Here is a 24,672-nt window from a genome sequence, read left to right on the forward strand (position 1 = left end):
CAGCTCCACACCTCGCTGCTCGGATTCCGGAGCATGGGCGATAAGCTATGTCCCTCTCTCGTGTCGAGAGCCCTTGCTTTCTGTGTTTTCTGTTCGTCTTCCAAGCGATATTTATCCTGATCCTCTACCGAGGTGCACCTTCAAATGTGTTCCGTGGGGTTTTAGACTCGAAACAGGTTCTGGACTACTCCAAAACTCACGATGTCTACACCAACCTCAGCCTCTTCACCCAAGCTCCTAATGAAGAGACGATGCCGTACTGCTCAGTGCAGTCACCGATATTTGGTAGGTATGAACCCATAGTGTTTGAGGTGTTGCTTTGGTACACGATTGAAGCTGAGCACTTAATAGTTATGTAGTTCTAAAACTTACCCATTAACCAGAAAAAAATGCTATACTGATGTAATACACTGACAAAACTTGTGTTAATTAACTCCCTGCTATTGGTGTTAATGAGGAAAAGTAGTTTACTGATCTAAAGACCTCCAATAGTAGGGGTTTGGCATCATAGAATAAGTAAGGTTGGAAAAGACCTGAAAGATCATCAAGTCCTCAAGCACAAGCCCCATGAGGAGAGGCTGAGGGAGCTGGGGTTGTTTAGCCTGGAGAAGAGGAGGCTCAGGAGAGAACTGTCTATAACTGCCTAAAGGGAGGTTGTAGCCAGGTGGGGGTTGGTCTCCCAGGCAACCAGCACCAGAACAAGAGGACACAGTCTCAAGCTGTGCCAGGGGAGGTTTAGGCTCGAGGTGAGAAGAAAGCTCTTCATAGAGAGAGTTGTTAGCCATTAGAATGGGCTGCCCAGGGAGGTGGTACAAGAATGAAAACAGTACATGATGCCAATACCAAGATACAAATTGATTAAGTTGGTTTTAATTATCATTTATATGAGACTGTAACTCGGCGCCCTGCTCTTTGTGGTGCTCTTTCTGGCCTATGCTTGTGTGCTTTAGACTTAGAAACTTCTCTTTTAGACTTAGAGGTCTGGTCATGGGTTAATTTGTAATTATGCTAGGACCAAATTACACCTGATCCTGGAGGCCTCATTAATCCAACTGCTAAACCAGTTGACAAATATGAAGTAAAGGTTAAGTCAAATCCATAAACCAGGTCTGTTGGTAGCATCTCTGGTAATAGTTCCACACAGGCAAGAATGGATGAGTTCTGTAAACATGCAGTTCCAGCTGCTTTGGGGACATCTGCTTAGGCTACTGTGTTGTGAGTTCCCTTGTCTGGTTTCCCATATTGAACAGGTTCCAGCTTATCTTAGTCTTGTGTCTACCTTGAAGCATTACTTAGTAGTTGCCCCACTGTTCTAGGAAAGCCGATCACTGCATGTGGAGCAGAGAGAGCAAATGGCCGACCTCAGTTCACAGGTGGAAGTACTGTGGAAAGCCAGTGCTGTGGTTACTCTTGGGTGAAGTTGCTTGCTTCAGTTAGAGACCACTGCTGAATGCTTTGGGCAAGCCTTTTTAGGCTGAGAACACGTAACAGTGCTTGTTCTTTTGGGAAGTTCTGCCTCCAGTTCTGGAGCCCCTATTACAAGAAGGATATGGAGGTGCTGGAAGGTGTCCAGAGAAGGGCCATGAGGATGAGCAGAGGGCTGGAGCACCTCTCCTGTGAGGACAGACTGAAGGAGTTGAGGCTGTTCAGTCTGGAGAAGAGAAGGCTCTGAGGTGACCTAATTGTGGCCTTCCAATATCTGGAGGGGGCCTACAAGAAGGCTGGGGAGGGACTTCTCAGGATCTCAGGTAGTGATAGGACTAGGGGGAATGGAATGAAGCTGGAGGTGGGGAGATTCAGGCTGGATGTGAGGGGAAGTTCTTCACCGTGAGAGTGGTGAAGCCCTGGAATGGGTTGTCCAGGGAGGTGGTTGAGGCCCCATCCCTGGAGGTGTTTAAGAGCAGGCTGGATGAGGCTGTGGCCAGCCTGATCTAGTGTGGGGTGTCCCTGCCCATGGCAGGGGGGTTGGAACTGGATGATCCTTGTGGTCCTTTCCAACCTTGACTGATTCTATGATTCTAATTTTCCTTCCTTCCTCTGTTGAAGAAGTTAAATGAAATATGGGCAGTATGTATGTATGATGAAATCAGGTAACTTTGGGGTATATGCCTCAGCATTTTCCTTGGAATCAGCTCTACTAAGTAAATACTGAAATACTACTAATAATACAGAACCTTTTTGCACAGGTACCAGTTGTAAAGGCCTTGGGGCAGTCTCTGGTCATCAGTAGCAGCAGCCCATCCTCAGTTCTTTTGGGAAGGTACAATTTTGTGGTTTAGACTGAATTACAGTATCACCAAGGTTGGAAGAGACCTCAAAGATCATCAAGTCCAACCTGTCACCACAGACCTCATGACTACACCATGGCACCAAGTACCACATCCAATCCCCTCTTGAGCACCTCCAGGGATGGTGACTCCACCACCTCCCTGGGCAGCACATTCCAATGGCGAACGACTCTCTCAGGGAAGAACTTTCTCCTCACCTCCAGACTAAACTTCCCCTGGTGCAGCTTGAGACTGTGTCCTCTTGTTCTGGTGCTGGTTGCCTGGGAGAAGAGACCAACTCCCTCCTGGCTACAACCTCCCTTCAGGTAGTTGTAGAGAGCAATGAGGTCTCCCCTGAGCCTCCTCTTCTCCAGGCTAAACAACCCCAGCTCCTTTGTTTTACTTGGAAAAAACACAACAGAAATATGCCTGCACCCTACTTGTTTCACTGCTGATTATGATCTGCTGTCCTGAAAGGAGCCAAATGAGAAAGCTTTGGTCTTACAAGAAAAGAAAACCAAACAAAACTAGGTGTAATTCTGTGCACTGGCTGCAAACCATCAGATAAGGAGTAGTGACGCAATGGAGGAGGCAGAGTGAAATTACACTTATCAGTGCACTTCGATTTGTGAGGTCTTATCAACACTTCTGCTCACTGTGGCCCCTGCTGAGAACAGAGGGGACGGGGAATCAGCCTGCATGTGGTGTTTCAGAGTTAAATGAAAGCTTGATGTTAGTTACAGGCAGAAACAAAACTCAGCACCTTGAGTACTGTGTCCAGTTCTTGGCCCCTCAATTTGAGAAGGACATTGAGACACTTGCATGTGTTCAGAGAAGGGCAATGAGGCTGGGGAGAGGCCTTGAGCACAGCCCTGTGAGGAGAGGCTGAGGGAGCTGGGGTTGTTTAGCCTGGAGAAGAGGAGGCTCAGGGGAGACCTCATTGCTGTCTACAACTACCTGAAGGGAGGTTGTAGCCAGGTGGGGGCTGGTCTCTTCTCCCAGGCAAGCAGCGCCAGAACAAGCAGACACAGTCTCAAGCTGCACCAGGGGAGGTTTAGGCTGGAGGTTAGGAAGAAGTTCTTCCCAGAAAGAGAGATTGGCCATTGGAATGTGCTGCCCAGGGAGGTGGTGGAGTCACCATCACTGGAAGTGTTTAGGAAGAGACTGGATGGGGTGCTTGGTGCCATGGTTTAGTTGATTGGATGCTGTTGGGTGATAGGTTGGACTCAGTGATCTCAAAGGTCTTTTCCAAGCTGGTTAATTCTGTTAATTTCTGTTAATTTCCTCTGAGGAGGAAAATAAAAGCAACAAAAAGGAGGGAAATTAATTGTGGAAGTTTTGCTGCATCCAAGTCTTGGGTTGAGCTTCTGAAGCCTTTTTGCTGTTAGACACAAATCGTTTGGAACATTGATTCAAGTTCAGCTGAAGGAAAATGAGCACTCTTGTTACAGCCTCACTTTTACTCAATGATACTTCCCCTTGAAGTATCAGAAGTAAATGATTGCCTTTTGTATGTGATGTGTGCATCTCAATAGAAATGTAAATACTTCATAAATGCCTTGATTGGTTGTTGTCATCTCCTCTCATGGGACTGATCTGTCTTGGAAGCACATTCTATCAGAGAGAAGGATGCCTTTTAATGTTCATTTCATAAACTTCATTAAATGAGATTTCAAATCCATTCTGGAGGACTCCAGTTTCCAATTCAGAGCTGCTAATAAGTCACTGTGTCCACTCCAAAGAGTGCTAAAGGAAGTGGAAGAATGCCAAATGGCTTAAATGGTTTCCACATCAGGGCTTTTATGAAGTGCAGCACTTTTCCCACTTATGTATGTAGTAGATCATTTTGATAACTATTTGAATGTGAGATCAGCTTGCTGCTCATCTGTCTTTTCCCAGCCTCCTTGGAGCTGCAGTGTCTTGGTTCTTCCAGGACTGTGGAGCAAGAATTAATGTGTAATTGCTAAACATCTCTGCCCTGGAGGAGCTAGACTCTTGCTGGCTACTGCTGCTTTTTAAATGCTTGGTAGTGTCCATTGAACCTTCTGTGACCAACAGCTTTAACAGAATTGTATTAAGTGTCTTCATCAATACTTTGAACAAAATTACTGATGTTCCCTTAAAGGTCTGCAGAAAGGGACCTGGGGGCACTGGTTGACAGTAGGCTGAACATGAGCCTGCAGTGTGCCCAGGTGGCCAAGAAGGCCAATAGTATCATGCCCTGCATCAGGAATAGTGTGGCCAGCAGGAGCAGGGAGGTCATTGTGCCCTGTACTCAGCACTGGTTAGGCCACACCTTGAGTCCTGTGTCCAGTTCTGGGCCCCTCAGTTTAGGAAAGATGTTGAGATGCTGGAATGTGTCCAGAAAAGGGCAACAAAGCTGTGGAGGGGTTTGGCGCACAGCCCTGTGAGGAGAGGCTGAGGGAGCTGGGGTTGCTTAGCCTGGAGAGGAGGAGGCTCAGAGGAGACCTTATTGCTCTCTCCAACTACCTGAAGGGAGGTTGTAGGCAGGTGGGGGTTGGTCTCTTCTCCCAGGCAACCAGCACCAGAACAAGAGGACACAGTCTCAAGCTGTGCCAGGGGAGGCTTAGGCTGGATGTTAGGAAGAAGTTCTTCATAGAAAGAGAGATTGGCCATTGGAATGTGCTGCCCAGGGAGATGGTGGAGTCACCATCACAGGAGGTGTTTAGGAAGAGCCTGGATGAGGCACTTGGTGCCATGGTTTAGTTGATTAGATGGTGTTGGGTGATAGGGTGGACTCAATGATCTCAAAGGTCTTTTCCAAACAAATAACCATTTGCCTGTTTCCTCCTCCTTTGGAAAAAACCAAGGGGCTCATATGCTAGAGGTGTGCCCGTTCAATCATAACGAAGTAGTAGTTGAATTCAAAGTCTAACTTTCTAACATTGCATGCAAATTGGGTGGTTTCTCATTTACCAGGAAGAAGCTTCATGCCATAAAGACTCAGGTTTTCTTCTTTGTTTTTTTTTTTCTTTTAAGAGGTGCCTTGATGAATGATTTGTGCTGAGCAGGTTGGTTTGGCCCTTGAGGTCACCCTCCCTGGAGGTGTTCATGAGGGGATTGGATGTGGCTCTTGGTGCCATGGTTTAGTCATGAGGTCTCTGGTGATGGGCTGGAGAATGGTAGGGTTGGAAGAGACCTCTGAAGGTTGTCTCATCCAACTGCTCTGCCAAAGCAGGTTCACCTAGGGCAGGTTGCACAGAATTGAGTCCAGATGGGTTTTGAAAGTCTCCAGAGAGAGAGAGAGACTCCACAGCCTCTCTGGGCAGGCTGGTCCAATGCTGCAGCACCCTCACAGCAAAGTTTTTCCCTCAATTCAAGTGAAAGCTCCCACCTTCCAGTTTGTGTCCATTGCCCCATGTCCTGGCACTGGGCACCACTGAAAAGAGCCCAGCCCCATCCTCTTGGCCTCCACTCTTTAGATGTTGGTAAGCATTGATAAGATACCCTCAGGTCTTTCAGCCTCTCCTTGTAAGAGAGGTGCTCCAGTCCCCTGCTTGTCACTGTGTCCCTCTGTTGGACTCTCTCCAGTAGTTCCCTGAGCCTCCTGAACTGAAGACATCTCTCTGTCCTGTGTAAAGTCATAGTGTGATGTGATCCTGCTCCTGGCTCTCCTCTTTGAAAGACCCTTAGCAGCCTGTGTGCACTAAATCATCTGAAGATGAGATGCTAGAGGTTACTTGTGGAAGCCCAGCACACATGGCTAGTGTACGTGCTGGTGTCTGCATGGCTCTGCCACAGGGAGTCACATTTGGTGCCATGGTTTAGTCATGAGGTCTGTGGTGGCAGGTTGGACTTGATGATCCTTGAGGTCTCTTCCAACCTTGGTGATTCTGTGACTTTAATAGTTGAATGTTCTGACTGTAACTGCTGTTGCAATTTACTCATGCTATGGAAGAGTTTTTGTCCCAGCCCTTCTTACAGCAGTTACTCCCTTTCATTCCCATCTCTCATAACCTTTGCATGACTGTGACCATCTGGTGTGGTAATGAGTTGCTCCTGCTGCATTTCCTAATTGGTGCTCTCCTACTGGAGTTTCTTCTCTTGGATTTGAAGGGAAGTATAAAGATGGCAATGCTGGGCTTTATTTTTGTCTGCAGTTGAGGCAGTGTTGTGTTCTGCCATTAGCAAACAGTGCTTAAATTAAAGCTGTCAATCTGCCTTTGCTTTTTTTGCCTTCATTTTTTTCCCCCTGCCAAACAGTGGTGGAATCATACCAATGTGACTCTATTAATGTGGTGTGTGGTACTGCACTTTCTCACTGAGGTAGAATAGAATAGAATAAACCAGGTTGGAAGAGACCTTCAAGATCATCATGTCCTACCTCTCACCCAACACCATCTAATCAACTAAACCATGGCACCAAGCACCCTATCAAGTCTCTTCCTAAACACCTCCAGTGTTGGTGACTCCACCACCTCCCTGGGCAGCACATTCCAATGGCCAATCTCTCTTTCTATGAAGAATTTCTTCCTAACAGCCAGTCTAACCCTCCCCGGCACAGCTTGAGACTGTGTCCTCTTGTTCTGGTGCTGGTTGCCTGAGAGAAGAGACCACCCCCCACCTGGCTACAACCTCCCTTCAGGTAGTTGTAGACGGCAATAAGGTCTCTCCTAAGCCTCCTCTTCTCCAGGCTAAGCAACCCCAGCTCCCTCAGCCTCTCCTCACAGGGCTGTGCTCAAGGCCTCTCCCCAGCTTTGTTGCCCTTCTCTGGACATGTTCAAGTGTCTCAATGTCCTTCTTAAATTGAGGGGCCCAGAACTGGACACAGGACTCAAGGTGTGGCCTAACCAGTGCTGAGTACAGGGCACAATGACCTCCCTGCTCCTGCTGGCCACACTGTTCCTGATGCAGGCCAGGATGCCATTGGGCTTCTTGGCCACCTGGGCACACTGCTGGCTCATATTCAGCCTACTGTCAACCAGTACCACCAGGTCCCTCTCTGCCTGGCTGCTCTCCAGCCACTCTGACCCCAGCCTGTAGCACTGCATGGGGTTGCTGTGGCCAATGTGTAGAACCTGGCACTTGGATGTGTTCAATCTCATGCCCTTGGACTCTGCCCATCTGTCCAGCCTGTCAAGGTCCCTCTGCAGAGCTCTCCTACCCTCTAACAGATCAACTCCTGTCCCCCAGCTTGGTGTCATCTGCAAATTTACTGATGATGGACTCAATCCCCTCATCCACAGAAAGAGAGATTGGCCATTGGAATGTGCTGCCCAGGGAGGTGGTGGAGTCCCCATCACTGGAGGTGTTTAGGAAGAGACTGGATGGGGTGCTTGGTGCCATGGTTTAGTTGATTAGATGGTGTTGGGTGATAGGTTGGACTTGATGATCTCAAAGGTCTTTTCCAGCCTGGTTAATTCTATTATATTAATTCATGCTGCCCTTCCTGTTTGTTTAGTCTGTGAAAGTTCTGCTTATTCTGTTTGGACTCAGTTCAGTTATAGCTTTTGGCTCTAATTGTGCAGCAAAGGGCTTAGAAGTCATGTAATTTCTTCCTGAACAGCTAGATCTGGTCAGTGTCAATAGATCCCCCTGACAGTGAAATGTGTTGGCCAGAAAGTAAGGCAAGCAGGGATCATGCTGTCACTGGGCATCAGCTAACAATACAGACAGGGAATTGTGAGGTTGAACTCCACACACCAAGATTTCCATTTAATTAAATGTGATGATGCAGGCACAAAAAGAGTTCAGGAACTGAACTAAGGAGACATTGCCTGGATCCATCAGGGTGTTGATTCTGTACTCTGTCTGAAGTGGCATCCTGTGCTTTCTAATATGTCCAGGCAGGGTTTTTCCTCCTTTCCCAAAGCTGTGTTTTATTTTTCCCTATTGGCTCCAGCTCTGTTCACATCTGGGATTTAATTGGAGTAGAGAGCATTAGCCTTTTCTTGGCTGGCCAAGAAGGAGACCTGAGAGCCCTAGAATTTCACCGTCCCCCACAGCAAACTGCTGGCCAAGCTGTCAGCCCCTGGCTTGGACAGCAGCACTCTGAGCTGGGTTAGGAACTGGCTGGAGAGCTGAGCCCAGAGAGTGGTGGTGAATGGTGCCACATCCAGCTGGCAGCCAGGCACCAGTGGTGTCACCCAGGGATCAGTGCTGGGCCCTATCTTCTTTAACATCTTCATTGATGATCTGGATGGGGGGATTGAGTCAGTCATCAGCAAATTTGCAGATGACACCAAGTTGGGAGCAGATGTTGGTCAGTTAGAGGGCAGAAGGGCTCTGCAGAGGGACCTTGACAGGCTGGACAGATGGGCAGAGTCCAACAGGATGGCATTCAACAAGTCCAAGTGCTGGGTGCTGCACTTTGGCCACAGCAACCCCAGGCAGAGCTACAGGCTGGGGGCAGAGTGGCTGAGAGCTGCCAAACAGAGAGGGACCTGGGGGTGCTGATTGACAGCTGCCTAAACATGAGCCAGCAGTGTGCCCAGGTGGCCAAGAAGGCCAATGGCATCCTGGCCTGCATTAGGAATAGTGTGGCCATCAGGAGCAGGGGAAGTCATTGTGCCCTGTGCTCCGTACTGGTTAGGCCACACCTTGAGTACTGTGTCCAGTTCTGGGCCCCTCAGTTTAAGAAGGACATTGAGACTCTTGAACGTGTCCAGAGATGGGCAGCGAAGTTGGGGAGAGGCCTTGAGCACAGCCCTGTGAGGAGAGGCTGAGGGAGCTGGGGTTGCTTAGCCTGGAGAAGAGAAGGGTCAGGGGTGACCTCATTGCTGTCTACAACTACCTGAAGGGTGGTTGTAGCCAGAAAGGGGTTGGTCTCTTCTCCCTAGCAACCAGCACTAGAACAAGGGGACACAGTCTCAACCTGTGCCAGGGGAAGTTTAGGCTGGAGGTGAGGAGAAAGTTCTTCCCAGAGAGAGTTGTTAGCCATTGGAATGTGCCGCCCAGGGAGGTGGTGGAGTCCCCATCCCTGGAGGTGTTCAAGAGGGGATTGGATGTGGCACTTGGTGCCATGGTTTTGTCCTGAGGTCTGTGGTGACAGGTTGGACTTGATGATCTTTGAGGTCTCTTCCAACCTTGGTGATACTGTGGTACTGTGAATGTAGGGCAGCCAGAGGTTTTGGGGCTGTAAGTCACAGGCTAACCTTTTTCCTGTGCTTCCTTGGCACATACTAGATTGAGTTGTTGAGGTATGGAGCCAGGCATCTCTGGAGAGAATGTGCCATCTTGAAACACCTGAAAAATGCAGCTGTTACCCTCATGAGTCACATGCTTGGGCATAAAAGGGGAAAGGGAGAAACTATTGCACACATTACTCATCTCTTCTGTCCAAATTTAGGTTTGATTGATTGTATTTATTTAATTTAAGGATTATTGCTCCAGAATCTTACTCTGCAATACAAAGAGCCTTGGTTGTATGAGAGGAAACAAAGCCCTGCCTTAGTGGTACAACAGAAGGGAGTAATTCTCTTTGCTATATTTTTTCCCTTGGAGCAGTGATCTGTAGTTGAAATTTTACATTCAAATTGCCTCTCTTTTTTTTGTTTAGCATGCTCAAGCTGACATCAAATCAGCAGTTAATGCTGCTTCATTTAAATGACCTGCTAATCAGGGACTTCATAAATCTAAAAAGCAACATAATTCACCATGTTAAAACCAATGCTGGACCGAAACATGGTGCTCTGAAAGGCAGGAAAAAGAATGGAGTTGTGGAATGCTTTGGGTTGGAAAGGACCTTTAAAGATCTAGGCCAACTCCTGCAGGGAACAGGGATGTCCTCTGTTACATCAGGTTGCTCAAAGCCCTGTGTTCAACCTAACCTGGAATGTTGCCAGGGTTGGGTCATCTATCATGTCTCTGGGCAACATGTTCCATATGTTTATTCTATTCTAGTGTTAATTCCACCCCATTCCAGTGTTCACTCCACTCCACCACACTCCAGTGTTCATTCCACTCCACTCCACGCCACTCCAGTGTTCATTCCACTCCACCCCACTCCAGTGTTCATTCCACTCCACTCCACCCCACTCCAGTGTTCATTCCACTCCACTCCACCCCACTCCAGTGTTCATTCCACTCCACTCCACCCCACTCCAGTGTTCATTCCACTCCACTCCACCCCACTCCAGTGTTCACTCCACTCCACCCCACTCCAGTGTTCACTCCACTCCACTCCACCCCACTCCAGTGTTCACTCCACTCCACTCCACCCCACTCCAGTGTTCACTCCACCCCACTCCAGTGTTCATTCCACTCCACTCCACCCCACTCCAGTGTTCACTCCACTCCACTCCACCCCACTCCAGTGTTCACTCCACTCCACTCCACCCCACTCCAGTGTTCACTCCACTCCACCCCACTCCAGTGTTCACTCCACTCCACCCCACTCCACCCCACTCCACCCCACTCCAGTGTTCATTCCACTCCAATCCACCTCACTCCAGTGTTCATTCCACTCCACCCCACCCCACTCCAATGTTCATTCCACCCCACTCCACCCCACTCCAGTGTTCATTCCACTCCAATCCACCTCACTCCAGTGTTCATTCCACTCCACTCCACCCCACTCCAGTGTTCACTCCACTCCACCCCACTCCAGTGTTCACTCCACCCCACCTCACTCCAGTGTTCCCTCCACTCCACTCCACCCCACTCCAGTGTTTCACCATCCTTGTAAAAATGCTCTTCCTTTTTTCTAGTCTAAAAGGAGACTGCATAGAAGTAGGTAATAAGACCACAACATGCTAACTGTGAGTGTGACCTAGATTTATGGCTCTCTGAAGAACTGCTTTGCTGTTCCTGTTGCAAAAGTACAGCACTGCACACCAGAGTGTGGTGCTTTAGATGCCACAGGAAGGACTGAAAAGTGATGCTTCAGAGACAGCTATTGCAGGAGCTTGCTGACCAGCAAAATTCAGGTCTTCCTTTCAAAAACAAACCAAAACCCAACTCACCAACAAAACCAACCTGTGAAGTGGGATTCCTTGTTGGGGTGCTCGGTGCCATGGTTTAGTTGATGAGATGCTGTTGGATGATAGGTTGGACTTGATGATCTCAAAGGTCTCTTCCAACCTGGTCTGGTCTGTTCTATTCACTGTGGCTAGTGATGGTAATCACCATCACTGAAAGTGTTTAAGAGGACTGAATGAGGTACTTGGTGCCATGGTTCAGTTGATTAGATGGTGTTGGGTGATAGGTTGGACTTGATGATCTCAAAGGTCTCTTCCAACCTGTTCTATTCTGTTCTATTCACAGTGGCTAGTGATGGTAGTCACCATCACTGGAGGTGTTTAAGAGGACTGAATGAGGCACTTGGTGCCATGGTTCAGTTGATTAGATGGTGTTGGGTGATAGGTTGGACTTGATGTTCTCAAAGGTCTCTTCCAACCTGTTCTATTCTATTCACAGTAGTTAGTGATGGTGGAGTCCCCATCACTGGAGGTGTTTAAGAGGAGACTGGATGAGGCACTTGGTGCCATGGTTTAGCTGATTAGATGGTGTTGGGTGATAGGTTGGACTTGATGCTCTTGAAGGTCTTTTCCAACCTGGTTTATTCTATTCTAGGCATTTTGGGCAGCATGAGAAATGGGATCAGTCACTGTTCAGATCAGGAAATGCTGTTATGAGTGTTCCTTGAGAGGGGGTGGGGGAGGGAAAGGACACTTTTACTGAATAAGAAAACCCAACCCAAAAAAGCAGTGGAAGGCTGTTGCTTCCTTCTGTGTCAGTTAAACAGGATGTGGGTGAACAGAGGCTCCGCTGGTTGTGGTTCGAATCGTAGCAGACACTTGAAGGGAGGATGGGCTACAAGGAGCTATCTTCTGGACTCACCTGCTTAAATACTTACATTGGACTTCCTTTCCCAGCTCAAATGAAAGCTGCTAAAAACTGGGCCTAAATATTTGCTCTCCTTCTCTTGAGCTGCATTGTTTGGATTTTTTAGAGAGAATACTTCATTTCAGTTGTGTAAGAGGCAGCCTTACTTTCCCAGCTCCTGAAAACTTGCTGTATGCCTGCTGTAGCATTAAATGTGAGCTTGAATGATAAAGAAGGTCTGTCTTAACTATTTAAAAACCAAAGCAAAGCCACCAAACCCTGGTCTCTCAGGCTCTTGATGCAAACAAATGTTTTGAGTAGCGTGGCCTGCAGAGGAGTCCTGCTTAAAGCTGTCATGTGTCAGCTTTTCATTGTGATTTAGGTGAAGGCTTGTTCTTAGTTCATTTAATTAATGCTGGAATGGCTTAGGAGGGAAGGAACCTTAGAGATCATCCACATTCAGCTGGCAGCCAGTCACTAGTGGCATCCCCCAGGGATTAGTGCTGGGCCCCATCCTCTTTAATATCACTATTGATGATCTGGATGAGGGGATTGAGTCCCCCATCAGGGAATTTGCAGATGACACCAAGCTAGGGGCAGGAGTTAATCTGCTGGAGGGTAGGAGAGGTCTGCAGAGGGACCTCGACAGGCTGGACAGATGGGCAGAGTCCAAGGGCATGAGATTGAACACATCCAAGTGCTGGGTTCTGCACATTGGCCACAACAACCCCATGCAGTGCTACAGGCTGGGGTCAGAGTGGCTGGAGAGCTCCCAGGGAGGGACCTGGGGGTACTGGTTGATAGTAGGCTGAACATGAGTCTACAGTGTGCCCAGGTGGCCAAGAAGGCCAATGGCATCCTGGCCTGCATCAGGAACAGTGTGGCCAGCAGGAGCAGGGAGGTCATTGTGCCCTGTACTCAGCACTGGTTAGGCCACACCTTGAGTCCTGTGTCCAGTTCTGGGCCCCTCAGTTTAGGAAAGATGTTGAGTTGCTGGAAGGTGTCCAGAGAAGGGCAACAAAGCTGGGGAGGGGTCTGGAGCACAGCCCTGTGAGGAGAGGCTGAGGGAGCTGGGGTTGCTTAGCCTGGAGAAGAGGAGGCTCAGGGGAGACCTTGTTCCTGTCTACAACTACCTGAGGGGAGGTTGTAGACAGGAGGGAGCTGGTCTCTTCTCCCAGGCAACCAGCACCAGAGCAAGAGGACACAGTCTTAAGCTGTGCCAGGGGAAGTTTAGGCTGGAGGTGAGGAGAAAGTTCTTCCCAGAAAGAGTTGTTAGCCATTGGAATGTGCTGCCCAGGGAGGTGGTGGAGTCACCCTCACTGGAGGTGTTCAAAAAGGGATTGGATGTGGCACTTGGTGCCATAGTTTAGTTGTCAGGAGGTGTTAGGTGATAGGTTGGACTTGATGATCTCTGAGGCCTTTTCCAGCCTTATTGATTCTATGATTCTATATATCCCTGGAGGTGTTCAACAAAGGATTGGATGTGGCACTTGGAACCATGGTTTAGTTGTCAGGAGGTGTTAGGTATTGGGTAATAGGTCTGAGGTCCAAACCAGGTCCATCCTGGTTCATTCTGTGATTCTGTGCTGAGCCTAACACCCTTTGGTGTGGAGTCATGAGAAGGTGACCAGCAGTCAGTGGTGGAATTCATGCTGTGTGCTGTTGGCTGTTCTGGGGTAGGGCTGCTGCCTTCGGTAGCAAACGTATGTCGACAACCTGATCACTTGGGAGGACAGCTGAGAAACAGCACTGATTTTTATTTTTTTTTCCTTTTTTTTTTTTTAATTGTCTCTTTTTTCCTGTCTCTCCTCACAGTTGGTCCATTAACCATCACCTTCAGGGTGCTCCCTAGTGAGAGGCTGATCATCAAGAAGAATCCTTTTGTTCAGGCGGGCGGCCGCTACAGACCGCCGCACTGCTTGGCTCGCTACAAATCAGCCATCCTGGTGGCCTACAGCAACCAGCAGAAGTACCTGCACCACCTGCTCTACTACATCCACCCCTTCCTGCAGCGCCAGCAGCTCAGTTACAGCATCTACTTGATTCAGCAGGTAAGTCTGAGTAAGATCTGTCTGGTGGTGTTGCTGAGCTTCCCCTAGTTATGGGTTAGGTTCTGACGGAGGTGTGTGAGTCTTCTTCTGTGGAACTAGAGGAGAGGCTGAGGGAGCTGGGGTTGCTTAGCTTGGAGAAGAGGAGGCTCAGGGGAGACCTTATTGCTCTCTACAACTACCTGAAGGGAGGTTGTAGCCAGGTGGGGGTTGGCCTCTTCTCCCAGGCAACCAGCACCAGAACAAGGGGACACAGTCTCAAGTGCCACGGCCAATCCCCTCTTGAACACCTCCAGTGATGGTGACTCCACCACCTCCCTGGGCAGCACCTTCCAATGGCCAATCTCTCTTTCTGGGAAGAACTTCCTCCTCACCTCCAGCCTAAACTTCCCCTGGCACAGCTTGAGGCTGTGTCCTCTTGTTCTGGTGCTGGTTGCCTGGGAGAAGAGACCAACCCCCACCTGGTTACAACCTCCCTTGAGATAGTTGTAGAGAGCAATAAGAATGGAATAGAATAGAATTAACCAGGTTGGAAGAGACCTCTGAGATCATCAAGTCCAACCTATCACCCAACACCATCTAATCAACTAAACCATGGCACCAAGTGCCTCATCCAGTCTCTTCCTAAACACCTCCAGGGATGGTGACTCCAACACCTCCCTGGGCAGCACATTCCAATGGCCAATCTCTCTTTCTATGAAGAACTTCTTCCTAACCTCCAGCCTAAACCTTCCCTGGCACAGCTTGAGACTGTGTCCTCTTGTTCTGGTGCTGGTTCCCTGGGAGAAGAGACCAATCCCCACCTGGCTACAACCTCCCTTCAGGTAGTTGTAGACAGCAAGAAGGTCTCCCCTGAGCCTCCTCTTCTCCAGGCTAAGCAACCCCAGCTCCCTCAGCCTCTCCTCACAGGGCTGTGCTCCAAACCCCTCCCCAGCTTTGTTGCCCTTCTCTGGACACCTTCCAGCACCTCAACATCCTTCCTAAACTGAGGGGCCCAGAACTGGACACAGGACTCGAGGTGTGGCCTGACCAGTGCTGAGTGCAGGGGCAGAATTGCTTCGTTATTCTGGGATAGGGTGGGGTTTTTTACTGACATCACTTGCAATGGAGGGTTAGCACCTCTGTGGTTTTGGTGGAGAAATGCAGGTTTCTCTTGCAGGTGGGCAATGGCACGTTCAACAGAGCCAAGCTGCTGAATGTTGGTGTCCGGGAAGCCCTGAAGGATGAAGACTGGGACTGCCTCCTCCTGCACGATGTCAATCTAGTGCCTGAGAATGATTACAACCTCTATGTTTGTGATGAGCACTATCCCAAGCATATGGCCAGTGCCATGGATAAGTTCCAGTACACGTAAGTGCCTCTGTCTGCTCTCCCCGCTCATTGCAGGGGGGTTGGACAAGATGACTTTCCAGGGTCCCTTCCAACCTGATGCATTCTAGGATCCTATTCTCACTGCTGCACTTTCTGCATGGAACTATCTATGGGGGCAGTGAAAGAGACAACCTTGAAGGGTGGTTTTTGTTTGGTTTTGCAGTAGTGACCTCCCCAGAGCAAGGTGTTCTTGGCCTAAGCATGCAGCCTTGAACTGTTCCTTGCCTGCAATTCCACTGTTAGCTCAGCTTTGCAAATGTGTGGCTGATTGCTGTTTGCCTTTCCTAAGTATAGGGTTGGATTATTGGGTCATGTGGGAGATGCATCAGGAATAGTGTGGCCAGCAGGAGCAGGGAGGTCATTCACCCCCTGTACACCACACTGGTTAGGCCATACCTTGAGTACTGTGTCCTGTTCTGGGCCTCTGAATTTAAGAAGGACTTTGAGACACTTGAATGTGTCCAGAGAAGGGCAATGAGGCTGGGGAGAGGTCTGGAGCTCAAGCCCTATGAGGAGAGGCTGAGGGAGCTGGGGTTGCTTAGCCTGGAGAAGAGGAGGCTCAGGGGAGGCCTTATTGCTGTCTACAACTACCTGAAGGGAGGTTGTAGCCAGGTTGGGGCTGGTCTCTTCTCCCAGGCAACCAGCACCAGAACAAGAGGACACAGTCTCAAGCTGTGCCAGGGGAAGTTTAGGCTGGAGGTGAGGAGAAAGTTCTTCCCAGAAAGAGAGATTTGCCATTGGAATGTGCTGCCCAGGGAGGTGATGGAGTCACCATCCCTGGAGGTGTTCAAGAGGAGACTGGATGTGGCACTTGCTGCCATGGTTTAGTTAGTCAGGAGGTGCTGGGTGACAGGTTGGACTTGCTGATCTCTGAGGTCTTTTCCAACCTTCTTGCCTCTCTGATTCTGTGTGTGAGAGGATGCAGGTAATTGTAACTGCCCCAAAATGGGAATTTTAAACCCACCTTTACTTTGGTGTGCTGGAGGGGAAAGGCTGGGGGTGGGGAATGATGGAGGGAATGGAACATGCTGGGAACAACACTGGTGTTGCTATTTTGGGAGGTTGGCATTGTCATGGTAATGTCTGTCAGGTGCACAATTAATGGATGTGTGACTTGGCTCCCATTGTTAGTTTGTGGGGGACTGGTATTAGCATATTAGCCTGCATTATTAATGTGGGGGGGTTTTCTCCCCCTTTTTCTCTGGCTTTTCTCTTTCAGACTGCCATACAAGTCCTTTTTTGGAGGTGTATCTGCTCTGACTCCAGACCATTACATGAAGATGAATGGTTTTCCAAACACATACTGGGGCAGTGGTGGTGAAAATGATGACATTGCTACAAGGTAATCATGCACAGAATAGGCTTAAAATAGAACCAGACTGGCTGGTGAGACAGGGAGCATTACCCTAAGGGAGGAGCTAAGATGCTGTCCTTCTGTGTGCTTGTGGTGTCATTAGAGTCCAAAACACTGCTGATTAATGTCAGAAGATGCTCAGAACCTATGAATCCAAACATTGTGTGCTGAGAGGACAAAGTGTTCCTCAGACTCTGGAGGGCAGAATGTTACTTCATATCCTTGGGCCTCCCCTCACTCTGGAGTGCATCCAAGGGCTTATAATCACCAATAGCTGACAAGCTGACTCCATTGACATTATCAGCCCCAAGGGAGGGAAGGAATCTGCAAGGCTGGTGAATAAGAAAACCAAGAGGGTACTTAGCAATTCTCAGACAGTTGGGAATTTAAGTGATGTTAAGTGCATTTGGGTTGCTCCAGGTATTACCTAATCACCAATACTTGGAATGAAAGAACTCAAACTTCTGTCTGCAGTAGTGGGTGATGGAGAAGCCTGTGTGCTGCTGCAAGTCTGATAGCAAGATCTGATGGCTTTTTTCATGTACTTAGTTGCCATGGCAGCAACAGACTACAGAAAGGAGTATAATGAGTTTAGTTCTAGGTACTCTGCCTAAGGCAGATTCTTAGAGTACAAAATCATGGCTGTAGAATAGAATAAACCAGGTTGGAAGAGACCTTGGAGATCATCAAGTCCAACCTATCATCCAACACCACCTAATCAACTAAACCATGGCACCAAGCACCCCATCAAGTCTCCTCCTAAACACCTCCAGGGATGGTGACTCCACCACCTCCCTGGGCAGCACATTCCAATGGCCAATCTCTGTGTGAAGAGCTTCTTCCTAACATCCAGCCTAAACCTGCCCTGGTGCAGCTTGAGAGTGTGTCCTCTTGTTCTGGTGCTGGTTGCCTGGGAGAAGAGACCAACCCCCACCTGGCTACAACCTCCCTTCAGGTAGTTGTAGAGAGCAATAAGGTCTCCCCTGAGCCTCCTCTTCTCCAGGCTAAGCAACCCCAGCTCCCTCAGCCTCTCCTCACAGGGCTGTGCTCCAAACCCCTCCCCAGCCTTGTTGCCCTTCTCTGGACTCCTTCCAGCAACTCAACATCTTTCTTTGTTCAGCTTTACAGTTGTAATGTGCACCTTCATCATCCAGGACTGAGGCAAGATCACCAGCAGTTTACAAAACTAAACTGGCAATGAAGGCCTTGTGTGCTTTTTGGTGTTGCCCAGTGTGATAACTTAGACAGTTGTGGTGGCACCTTCTGCTGGAGGCCTGCAGGAGTCTTTTACAAAGCAGCATTCTGCTGGGAATTGGGAGTTGGATTTTCTACCACTGAATTCCTCCTCCTTTCAGAGAAAGCTAACTAAAAGGGTGTGTGATTGTTCAGACATTCAGCCTTGACTAAAGGAATGGAATGCCAGGAAAATAGAGCTTAACATCAGGCACAACAATTGTGGGTCTGTTCAGCTGTTCTTAGTACAACTTCAGCAAGTACTGTGGTTTTCAGTGCCATGGTAAAGAGTCATGCCAGTCACAAGTAGGAGTGCACTGCCTTACACAATCCTCTCATGGCAAGTATGTTCTGTAGATTCCAAACTAGCCTTGGGAAGGGAAGTAAATCATCTGTTGCTCCTCTGAAAACTTAACACTGGGGATTATCACAGTGTCAGTCAGGGTTGGAAGGGACCACAAGGATCATCCACTTCCAACCCTCCTGCCATGGGCAGGGACACCCCACACTAGATCAGGTTGGCCAGAGCCTCATCCAGAACTTCAGAACTGGGAAATGTTAGTCCTAGCAAACAGCAGAATTGACCTTCAATGAGAAGAGAACACTACTTGGAACCACTCCTGTGTTAATGTTACTTGAAGGTGTCCAGAGAAGGGCAACAAGGCTGGGGAGAGGCCTTGAGCACAGCCCTGTGAGGAGAGGCTGAGGGAGCTGGGGTTGCTTAGCCTGGAGAAGAGGAGGCTCAGGGGAAACCTTATTGCTCTCTACAACTGCCTGAAGGGAGGTTGTAGCCAGGTGGGGGTTGGTCTCTTCTCCCAGGCAACCAGCACCAGAACAAGAGGACACAGTCTCAAGCTGCACCAGGGGAGGTTTAGGCTGGATGTTAGGAAGAAATTCTTCCCAGAAAGAGTGATTGGCCATTGGAATGTGCTGCTTGTGGAGGTGGAGGAGTCACCATCACTGGAGGTGTTTAAGGAGAGACTGGATGAGGCACTTAGTGCCAAGTTTTAGTTGATGAGATGGTGTTGGGTGATAGGTTGGAGTAGATGATCTCAAAGGTCATTCCCAACCTGGCTAATTCAGTTCTATTCTGTTTCGTATAATGGTTCCAGTTCAATCTTGAATGGAAAAACTCTTAACAGCAAAGCTAGGATAGTGGTTTTGCTTTGAAGGTACAGTAAGCTTCTGTTCAGAAAACAAGGAACCTTGTCTAAAACTCAGTTTGAAGTAAGTGTGTCTCGCTGTCAGTGAAGTGGTGTTGTGATGCCTCTTAGATGTGCAAACCTTTTCAGCTCTGTAACACTCCTGCTTCAGTGCAGCCTGCTGCTCTACCAGATCTCAGCAGAAGGTAATCAGATGGTGCAAATGTGCCAGTTAGATAACCTCAGCTGAGCAAACACTCATTCCTTCCTGCCCAGGAATGTTCTCTGCACAAGAGCTGCCCTGTGCTACCAGAGCTCTGCTGGCCCTGGCGCCCTGGCAGGTGCTTGTTGTTCATAGACCCACGGAGATGGCGTCAGCAGGGGGGTGCTTGAAAGTCACCCCCAAAAGCTGATCTTAGCAACTCTCTTCTGGAATTCTGAGCCTGCAGGGTGCTTTTGTCTTCTCTGTCATGCAGCTGAGCAGCTCACAGCTAGGGGTCTGGTGCCTGTATTTATCACTAATCTTTAATGAAGCCTGATCTCTAATCAGGCTATTGCTCAGAGGGCCTTAATCTGGAGCTGAAACTCAGGACTGGCTTGCTTTCACAAGCTGCAGGTTTGGGTTCAGTTGGGGTTTTACTAAGTGTAGTTGATGCACCTCTAGGCAGTAAGGGCTCTGCTCTTACAAGGAAGTGAAAACAATACTGCTGCTCTGTCAGAGTCCTGGGAATTGTTCTCAAATGCTCTGTATAGAATAGAATAAACCAAGTTGGAAGAAACCTTTGAGATCATTGAGTCCAACTTATCACCCAACACCACCTAATCAACTAAACCATGGCACCAAGCACCCCATCCAGTCTCTTCCTAAACACCTCCAGTGATGGTGACTCCACCACCTCCCTGGGCAGCACATTCCAATGGCCAATCTCTCTTTCTGGGAAGAACTTCTTCCTAACACCCAGCCTAAACCTCCCCTGGCACAGCTTGAGACTGTGTCCTCTTGTTCTGGTGCTGGTTGCCTGGGAAAAGAGACCATCCCCCACCTGGCTACAACCTCCCTTCAGGCAGTTGTAGAGAGCCATAAGGTCTCCTCTTGAGCCTCCTCTTCTCCAGGCTAAGCAACCCCAGCTCCCTCAGCCTCTCCTCACAGGGCTGTGCTCCAAACCCCTCCCCAGCTTTGTTGCCCTCTGGACACGTTCAAGTGTCTCAAGGTCCTTCTTAAATTGAGGGGCCCAGAACTGGATACAGTTCTCAAGGTGTGGCCTAACCATTACTGAGCACAGGGGCAGAATGGTTCATTCCCTGCTTGCTGTACCCAGCTCTTTGTACCCTGGCAAAGCAAGCTGCAGATGGGAGCTTCCTAGCCAAAGCCTAGTCAGAAGCTACTAGAGAACAGAATGCAGCACTGTGGCATTGAGCTCACTCCTGTCAGCTTCTCCATTTTGTTCTGATTGCATTCACACTGAAAATCACCTTTAACTTTGCCATAACTAAGCCTCCAAGTAGCCCCTGTGTGCCTAAGCAAGCATTTTGTTTGTTGTCTTACAGAATCCAGTTAGCAGGAATGAAGATAGTCCGGACCTCACCTCACCTGGGACGCTACAAAGTGATGGACTACAATGACCAGGCAGAGGGACAACATCCTTGGAGAAGGTAACACTTCTGGGGCTGGCAGTTAGGAGGCTACCCTTTGCCCTGTTGCAGGTTGACTGTTGCCATGATCTTCCTCAGAAAGTTGACTTAAATGCCACCACTTTTTCCTGCTTCATTGGGGTTTTCTCTTACTTCAGGGTGGCTGCTGAAAAAGCCTCCCAAGGCCTGGAGTTCATCATCTTGCAGATGACACCAATCTGGGGGCAGGAGTTGATCTGCTGGAGGGTAGAGAGGCTCTGCAGAGGGACCTCGACAGGCTGGGCAGATGGGCAGAGGCCAAGGGCATGAGATTGAACACATCCAAGTGCCAGGTTCTGCACATTGGCCACAGCAACCCCATGCAGAGCTGCAGGCTGGGGTCAGAGTGGCTGGAGAGCAGCCAGGCAGAGAGGGACCTGGGGGTGCTGGTTGGCAGTAAGCTGAACAGGAGCCTACAGTGTGCCCAGGCAGCCAAGAGGGCCAATGGCATCCTGGCTTGTATCAGGAACAGTGTGGCCAGCAGGAGCAGGGAGGTCATTGTGCCCCTGTACACTGCACTGGTTAGGTGACACCTTGAGTCCTGTGTCCAGTTCTGGGCCCCTCAGTTTAGGAAAGATGTTGAGTTGCTGGAAGGTGTCCAGAGAAGGGCAACAAAGCTGGGGAGGGGTTTGGAGCACAGCCCTGTGAGGAGAGGCTGAGGGAGCTGGGGTTGCTTAGCCTGGAGAAGAGGAGGCTCAGGGGTGACCTTATTGCTCTCTACAACTACCTGAGGGGAGGTTGTAGCCAGGTGGGGGTTGGTCTCTTCTCCCAGGCAGCCAGCACCAGAACAAGAGGACACAGTCTCAGGCTGCTCCAGGGGAGGTTTAGGCTGGATATTGGGAAGAAGTTCTACACAGAGAGAGTGATTTGCCATTGGAATGTGCTGCCTGGGGAGGTGGTGGAGTCACCATCATTGGAGGTGTTCAGGAGGAGACTTGATGGGGTGCTTGGTGCCATGGTTTAGTTGTTTAGGTGGGTTGGGTTAGTTGATAGGTTGGATGTGATGATCTTGAAGGTCTCTTCCAACCTGGTCTGGTCTATCCTATTCTATTCTACTGCATCCAGGTTTCTCCTAGTTTCCTCCTGTTAAGGATTTGGGCTAGCTAGGGAGCTCACTCCTATCAGATTTAAGTATCAGATGATTAAGGAGATAAAACTTTACCCCTAAAAAGATACTGCCTGCTTTATCAACAGGGAGAGTTCATTCTGAAGAGGCACTTCCTTACAATTTCCCTCTAATAAAACCTGGCTCTCCCATCTGTCTGGATTTACAGCATGCCATGAAACTAGTAGAGAGCTGTGTGTTAGTTTGAAGACAGGAAGCAGGTGCTGTGAGTTACCTTAGCAAAGACCCAGTTTTACAGGGAAAAGCTGGAGGAGGGTGTTGGGTCAAGTGCTGGTGGCAGCTTCTCCTCCCAACAGTGCTGACTTCCCTGTCATCTCAAAACTCAGGTTTCCATAACAACCCTCCCTTACAAGCTACCTCCAGCAGCCTGTGTACACTGTTGCTGCCAGCCTCTCTGTGGCACTCCCAGGTCTCTCTAAACTGCTGCCAGATTCACTGGGGGCTTTTTGCACCCAGTTGGCACCGCACTGGACTTCCTGTCAGTCCAAGTTGTCCCTTGTTTAGAATACTCAGTATGAATTTCTTCTAAGCTGTGTAGACTCATGAAATGCCTTCTCTCTAGTCTGTGTTAGGTGAGAAGAATTTTCTTGGGGCTCCTCTGCTAGTAGCTTTCTTCTGTTAAGCCTTCTGGGGAAGTCCTTGATCTGCAGCTTCAGCTGCTCTCATCACCTTTCTTCTTCTAGCTAACTGCAGCTTTTCTTCCTCCTTCAGGCCTGCTCCCCGCCACAACACCAGAAAGACATGGAAAGATGATGGGATGAATTCTTTGGAGTTCAAGCTCCTTTCCAGGAGGAAGCATCCTCTTTACACCAACATCACTGTGGACATTGGCTATGTTCCCCCCTTTTCTTGAGAGAATTGCAACAAAAGCAGAGTTGGGTCTCAGCAGGGCAATGTGTGTGTTTGCACTCAGCCTCCTGTTGTGGAGCCTGCAGCACCTGAGCCCAACCCTGGTGTTGTTCATGCAGTTCACTTTTCTTCTGCCAGTTTTAAGAGTGGGAAGGAAAGGCTTCAGGACTAGGGTGACAGCTGATAAACAGACTGTGACTTGCTCTGAAATTGCCAGAGCACTGTGCAACTAACTACTGAGGTCGCCCTCAAGGGCTGAAAGTCTCCCTTGACAGTAAGTGACCCAGGTTTTCAGGGAGATGTGTTCCATAGCTGGGCAACTTTGTCCTGCTTTGTGTGCTTAAGTGTTCATTGGGATGCAAGCCATGCTGGCAGATGGGCCTCTCAAGGGCTGTGTTTTGAAAGTGTTGAAGCCATTTAACAGTTCTGTAAATACCTTTTGTGAATCTTGACTAAAATAAGTTAACTTACAGGCTTGGGTTAAGAGTGCCAGAATAGTTAATAAGAGTATAAATAAAGGAGAAAGTTGCCTTTGACTATACAGAAATAGAGACTCAGGCCTTGGGTTTATTTCTAGCTTGATCCCTCGGTGTCAAAATGTGGGGCTTGTGTAGTTCTGGGTAATTCAGGCTGGATGTGGCCTAAGGCTGTCACCTAGCCTAACCTCCTGCTCAAAGCAGGGACATCAGCCCAGTTTTTCAGTTCAAACCTTCATTACCTTTCAAGGTTGCTCTGTCTCCAACAGAAAATACTTCTGAGAAACGGAATACTGGAGGAAAAACTTAAACATGTCAAGAGGGGAGCTGTGCCCCTGGAAGGAATGGTTTTGTACTTACCTGACTCTGAGACTGACACAGCCTGCCCCAAACCTTCCCCCTTCTGGTGTCTGTCTTCTATAAAGTCAGTCAGCAGCACTGCTGCCCCAGCCTCATTGTTTTGCAAGTATGACACAAGGTGGTTTTTGCATGTTACAAGTAGATACCAGAATGCCCTGCTCTCTGAAACAGCTGCAGCTCTCCCCTTCACTCCCTACAACTTAAAACTTCAGTCTCCTTTCCAGTTAGAATAACATGTCTACCCCCTAGAAGGCCATTCTTCAATGTTAAGGTAAGCAGAAGTTGCCTTTTGTCAGGGAATTCTTAAACATTAGACTAGAATAGACCAGGTTGGAAGAGACCTTGGAGATCATCAAGTCCAACCTCTCACCCAACACCACCTAATCAACTAAACCAAGCAGTCAAGCACCCCATCAAGTCTCCTCCTAAACACCTCCAGGGAAGGTGACTCCACCACCTCCCCAAGCAGCACATTCCAGTGGCCAATCTTTCCATGAAGAATTTCTTCCTAACATCCAGCCTAAACCTCCCCTGGCACAGCTTGAGAGTGTGTCCTCTTGTTCTGGTGCTGGTTGCCTGGGAGAAGAGACCAACCCCCACCTGGCTACAACCTCCCTTCAGGTTGTTGGAGAGAGCAGTAAGGTCTCCCCTGAGCCTCCTCTTCTCCAGGCTAAGCAACCCCAGCTCCCTCAGCCTCTCCTCACAGGGCTGTGCTCCAAACCCCTCCCCAGCTTTGTTGCCCTTCTCTGGACACCTTCCAGCAACTCAACATCTTTCCTAAACTGAGGGGCCCAGAACTGGACACAGGACTCAAGGTGTGGCCTAACCAATGCTGAGTACAGGGGCAGAATGAACTCCCTGCTCCTGCTGGCCACACTGTTCCTGATGCAAGCCAGGATGCCATTGGCCTTCTTGGCCACCTGGGCACACTGCTGGCTCATGTTGAACCAGTACCCCCAGGTCCCTCTCTGCCTGGCTGCTCTCCAGCC

General features: G+C 49.1%; 1 protein-coding gene across 1 annotated transcript; it reads left to right on the plus strand.

Annotated features, from left to right (window-relative positions):
- LOC104298674 (beta-1,4-galactosyltransferase 3) lies at positions 1-23,363 on the plus strand. The gene is made up of 6 exons (XM_054163472.1): positions 1-285; positions 13,869-14,104; positions 15,261-15,451; positions 16,692-16,814; positions 20,750-20,854; positions 22,710-23,363. The coding sequence occupies exons 1-6, from the start codon at positions 48-50 to the stop codon at positions 22,849-22,851; spliced, it is 1,035 nt and encodes a 344-aa protein (XP_054019447.1). The 5' UTR covers positions 1-47; the 3' UTR covers positions 22,852-23,363.
- The last annotated feature ends 1,309 nt before the right edge of the window (positions 23,364-24,672 follow it).

The sequence above is a fragment of the Dryobates pubescens genome, chromosome 8, assembly GCF_014839835.1.
Source record: "Dryobates pubescens isolate bDryPub1 chromosome 8, bDryPub1.pri, whole genome shotgun sequence".
NCBI lineage: Eukaryota > Metazoa > Chordata > Aves > Piciformes > Picidae > Dryobates > Dryobates pubescens.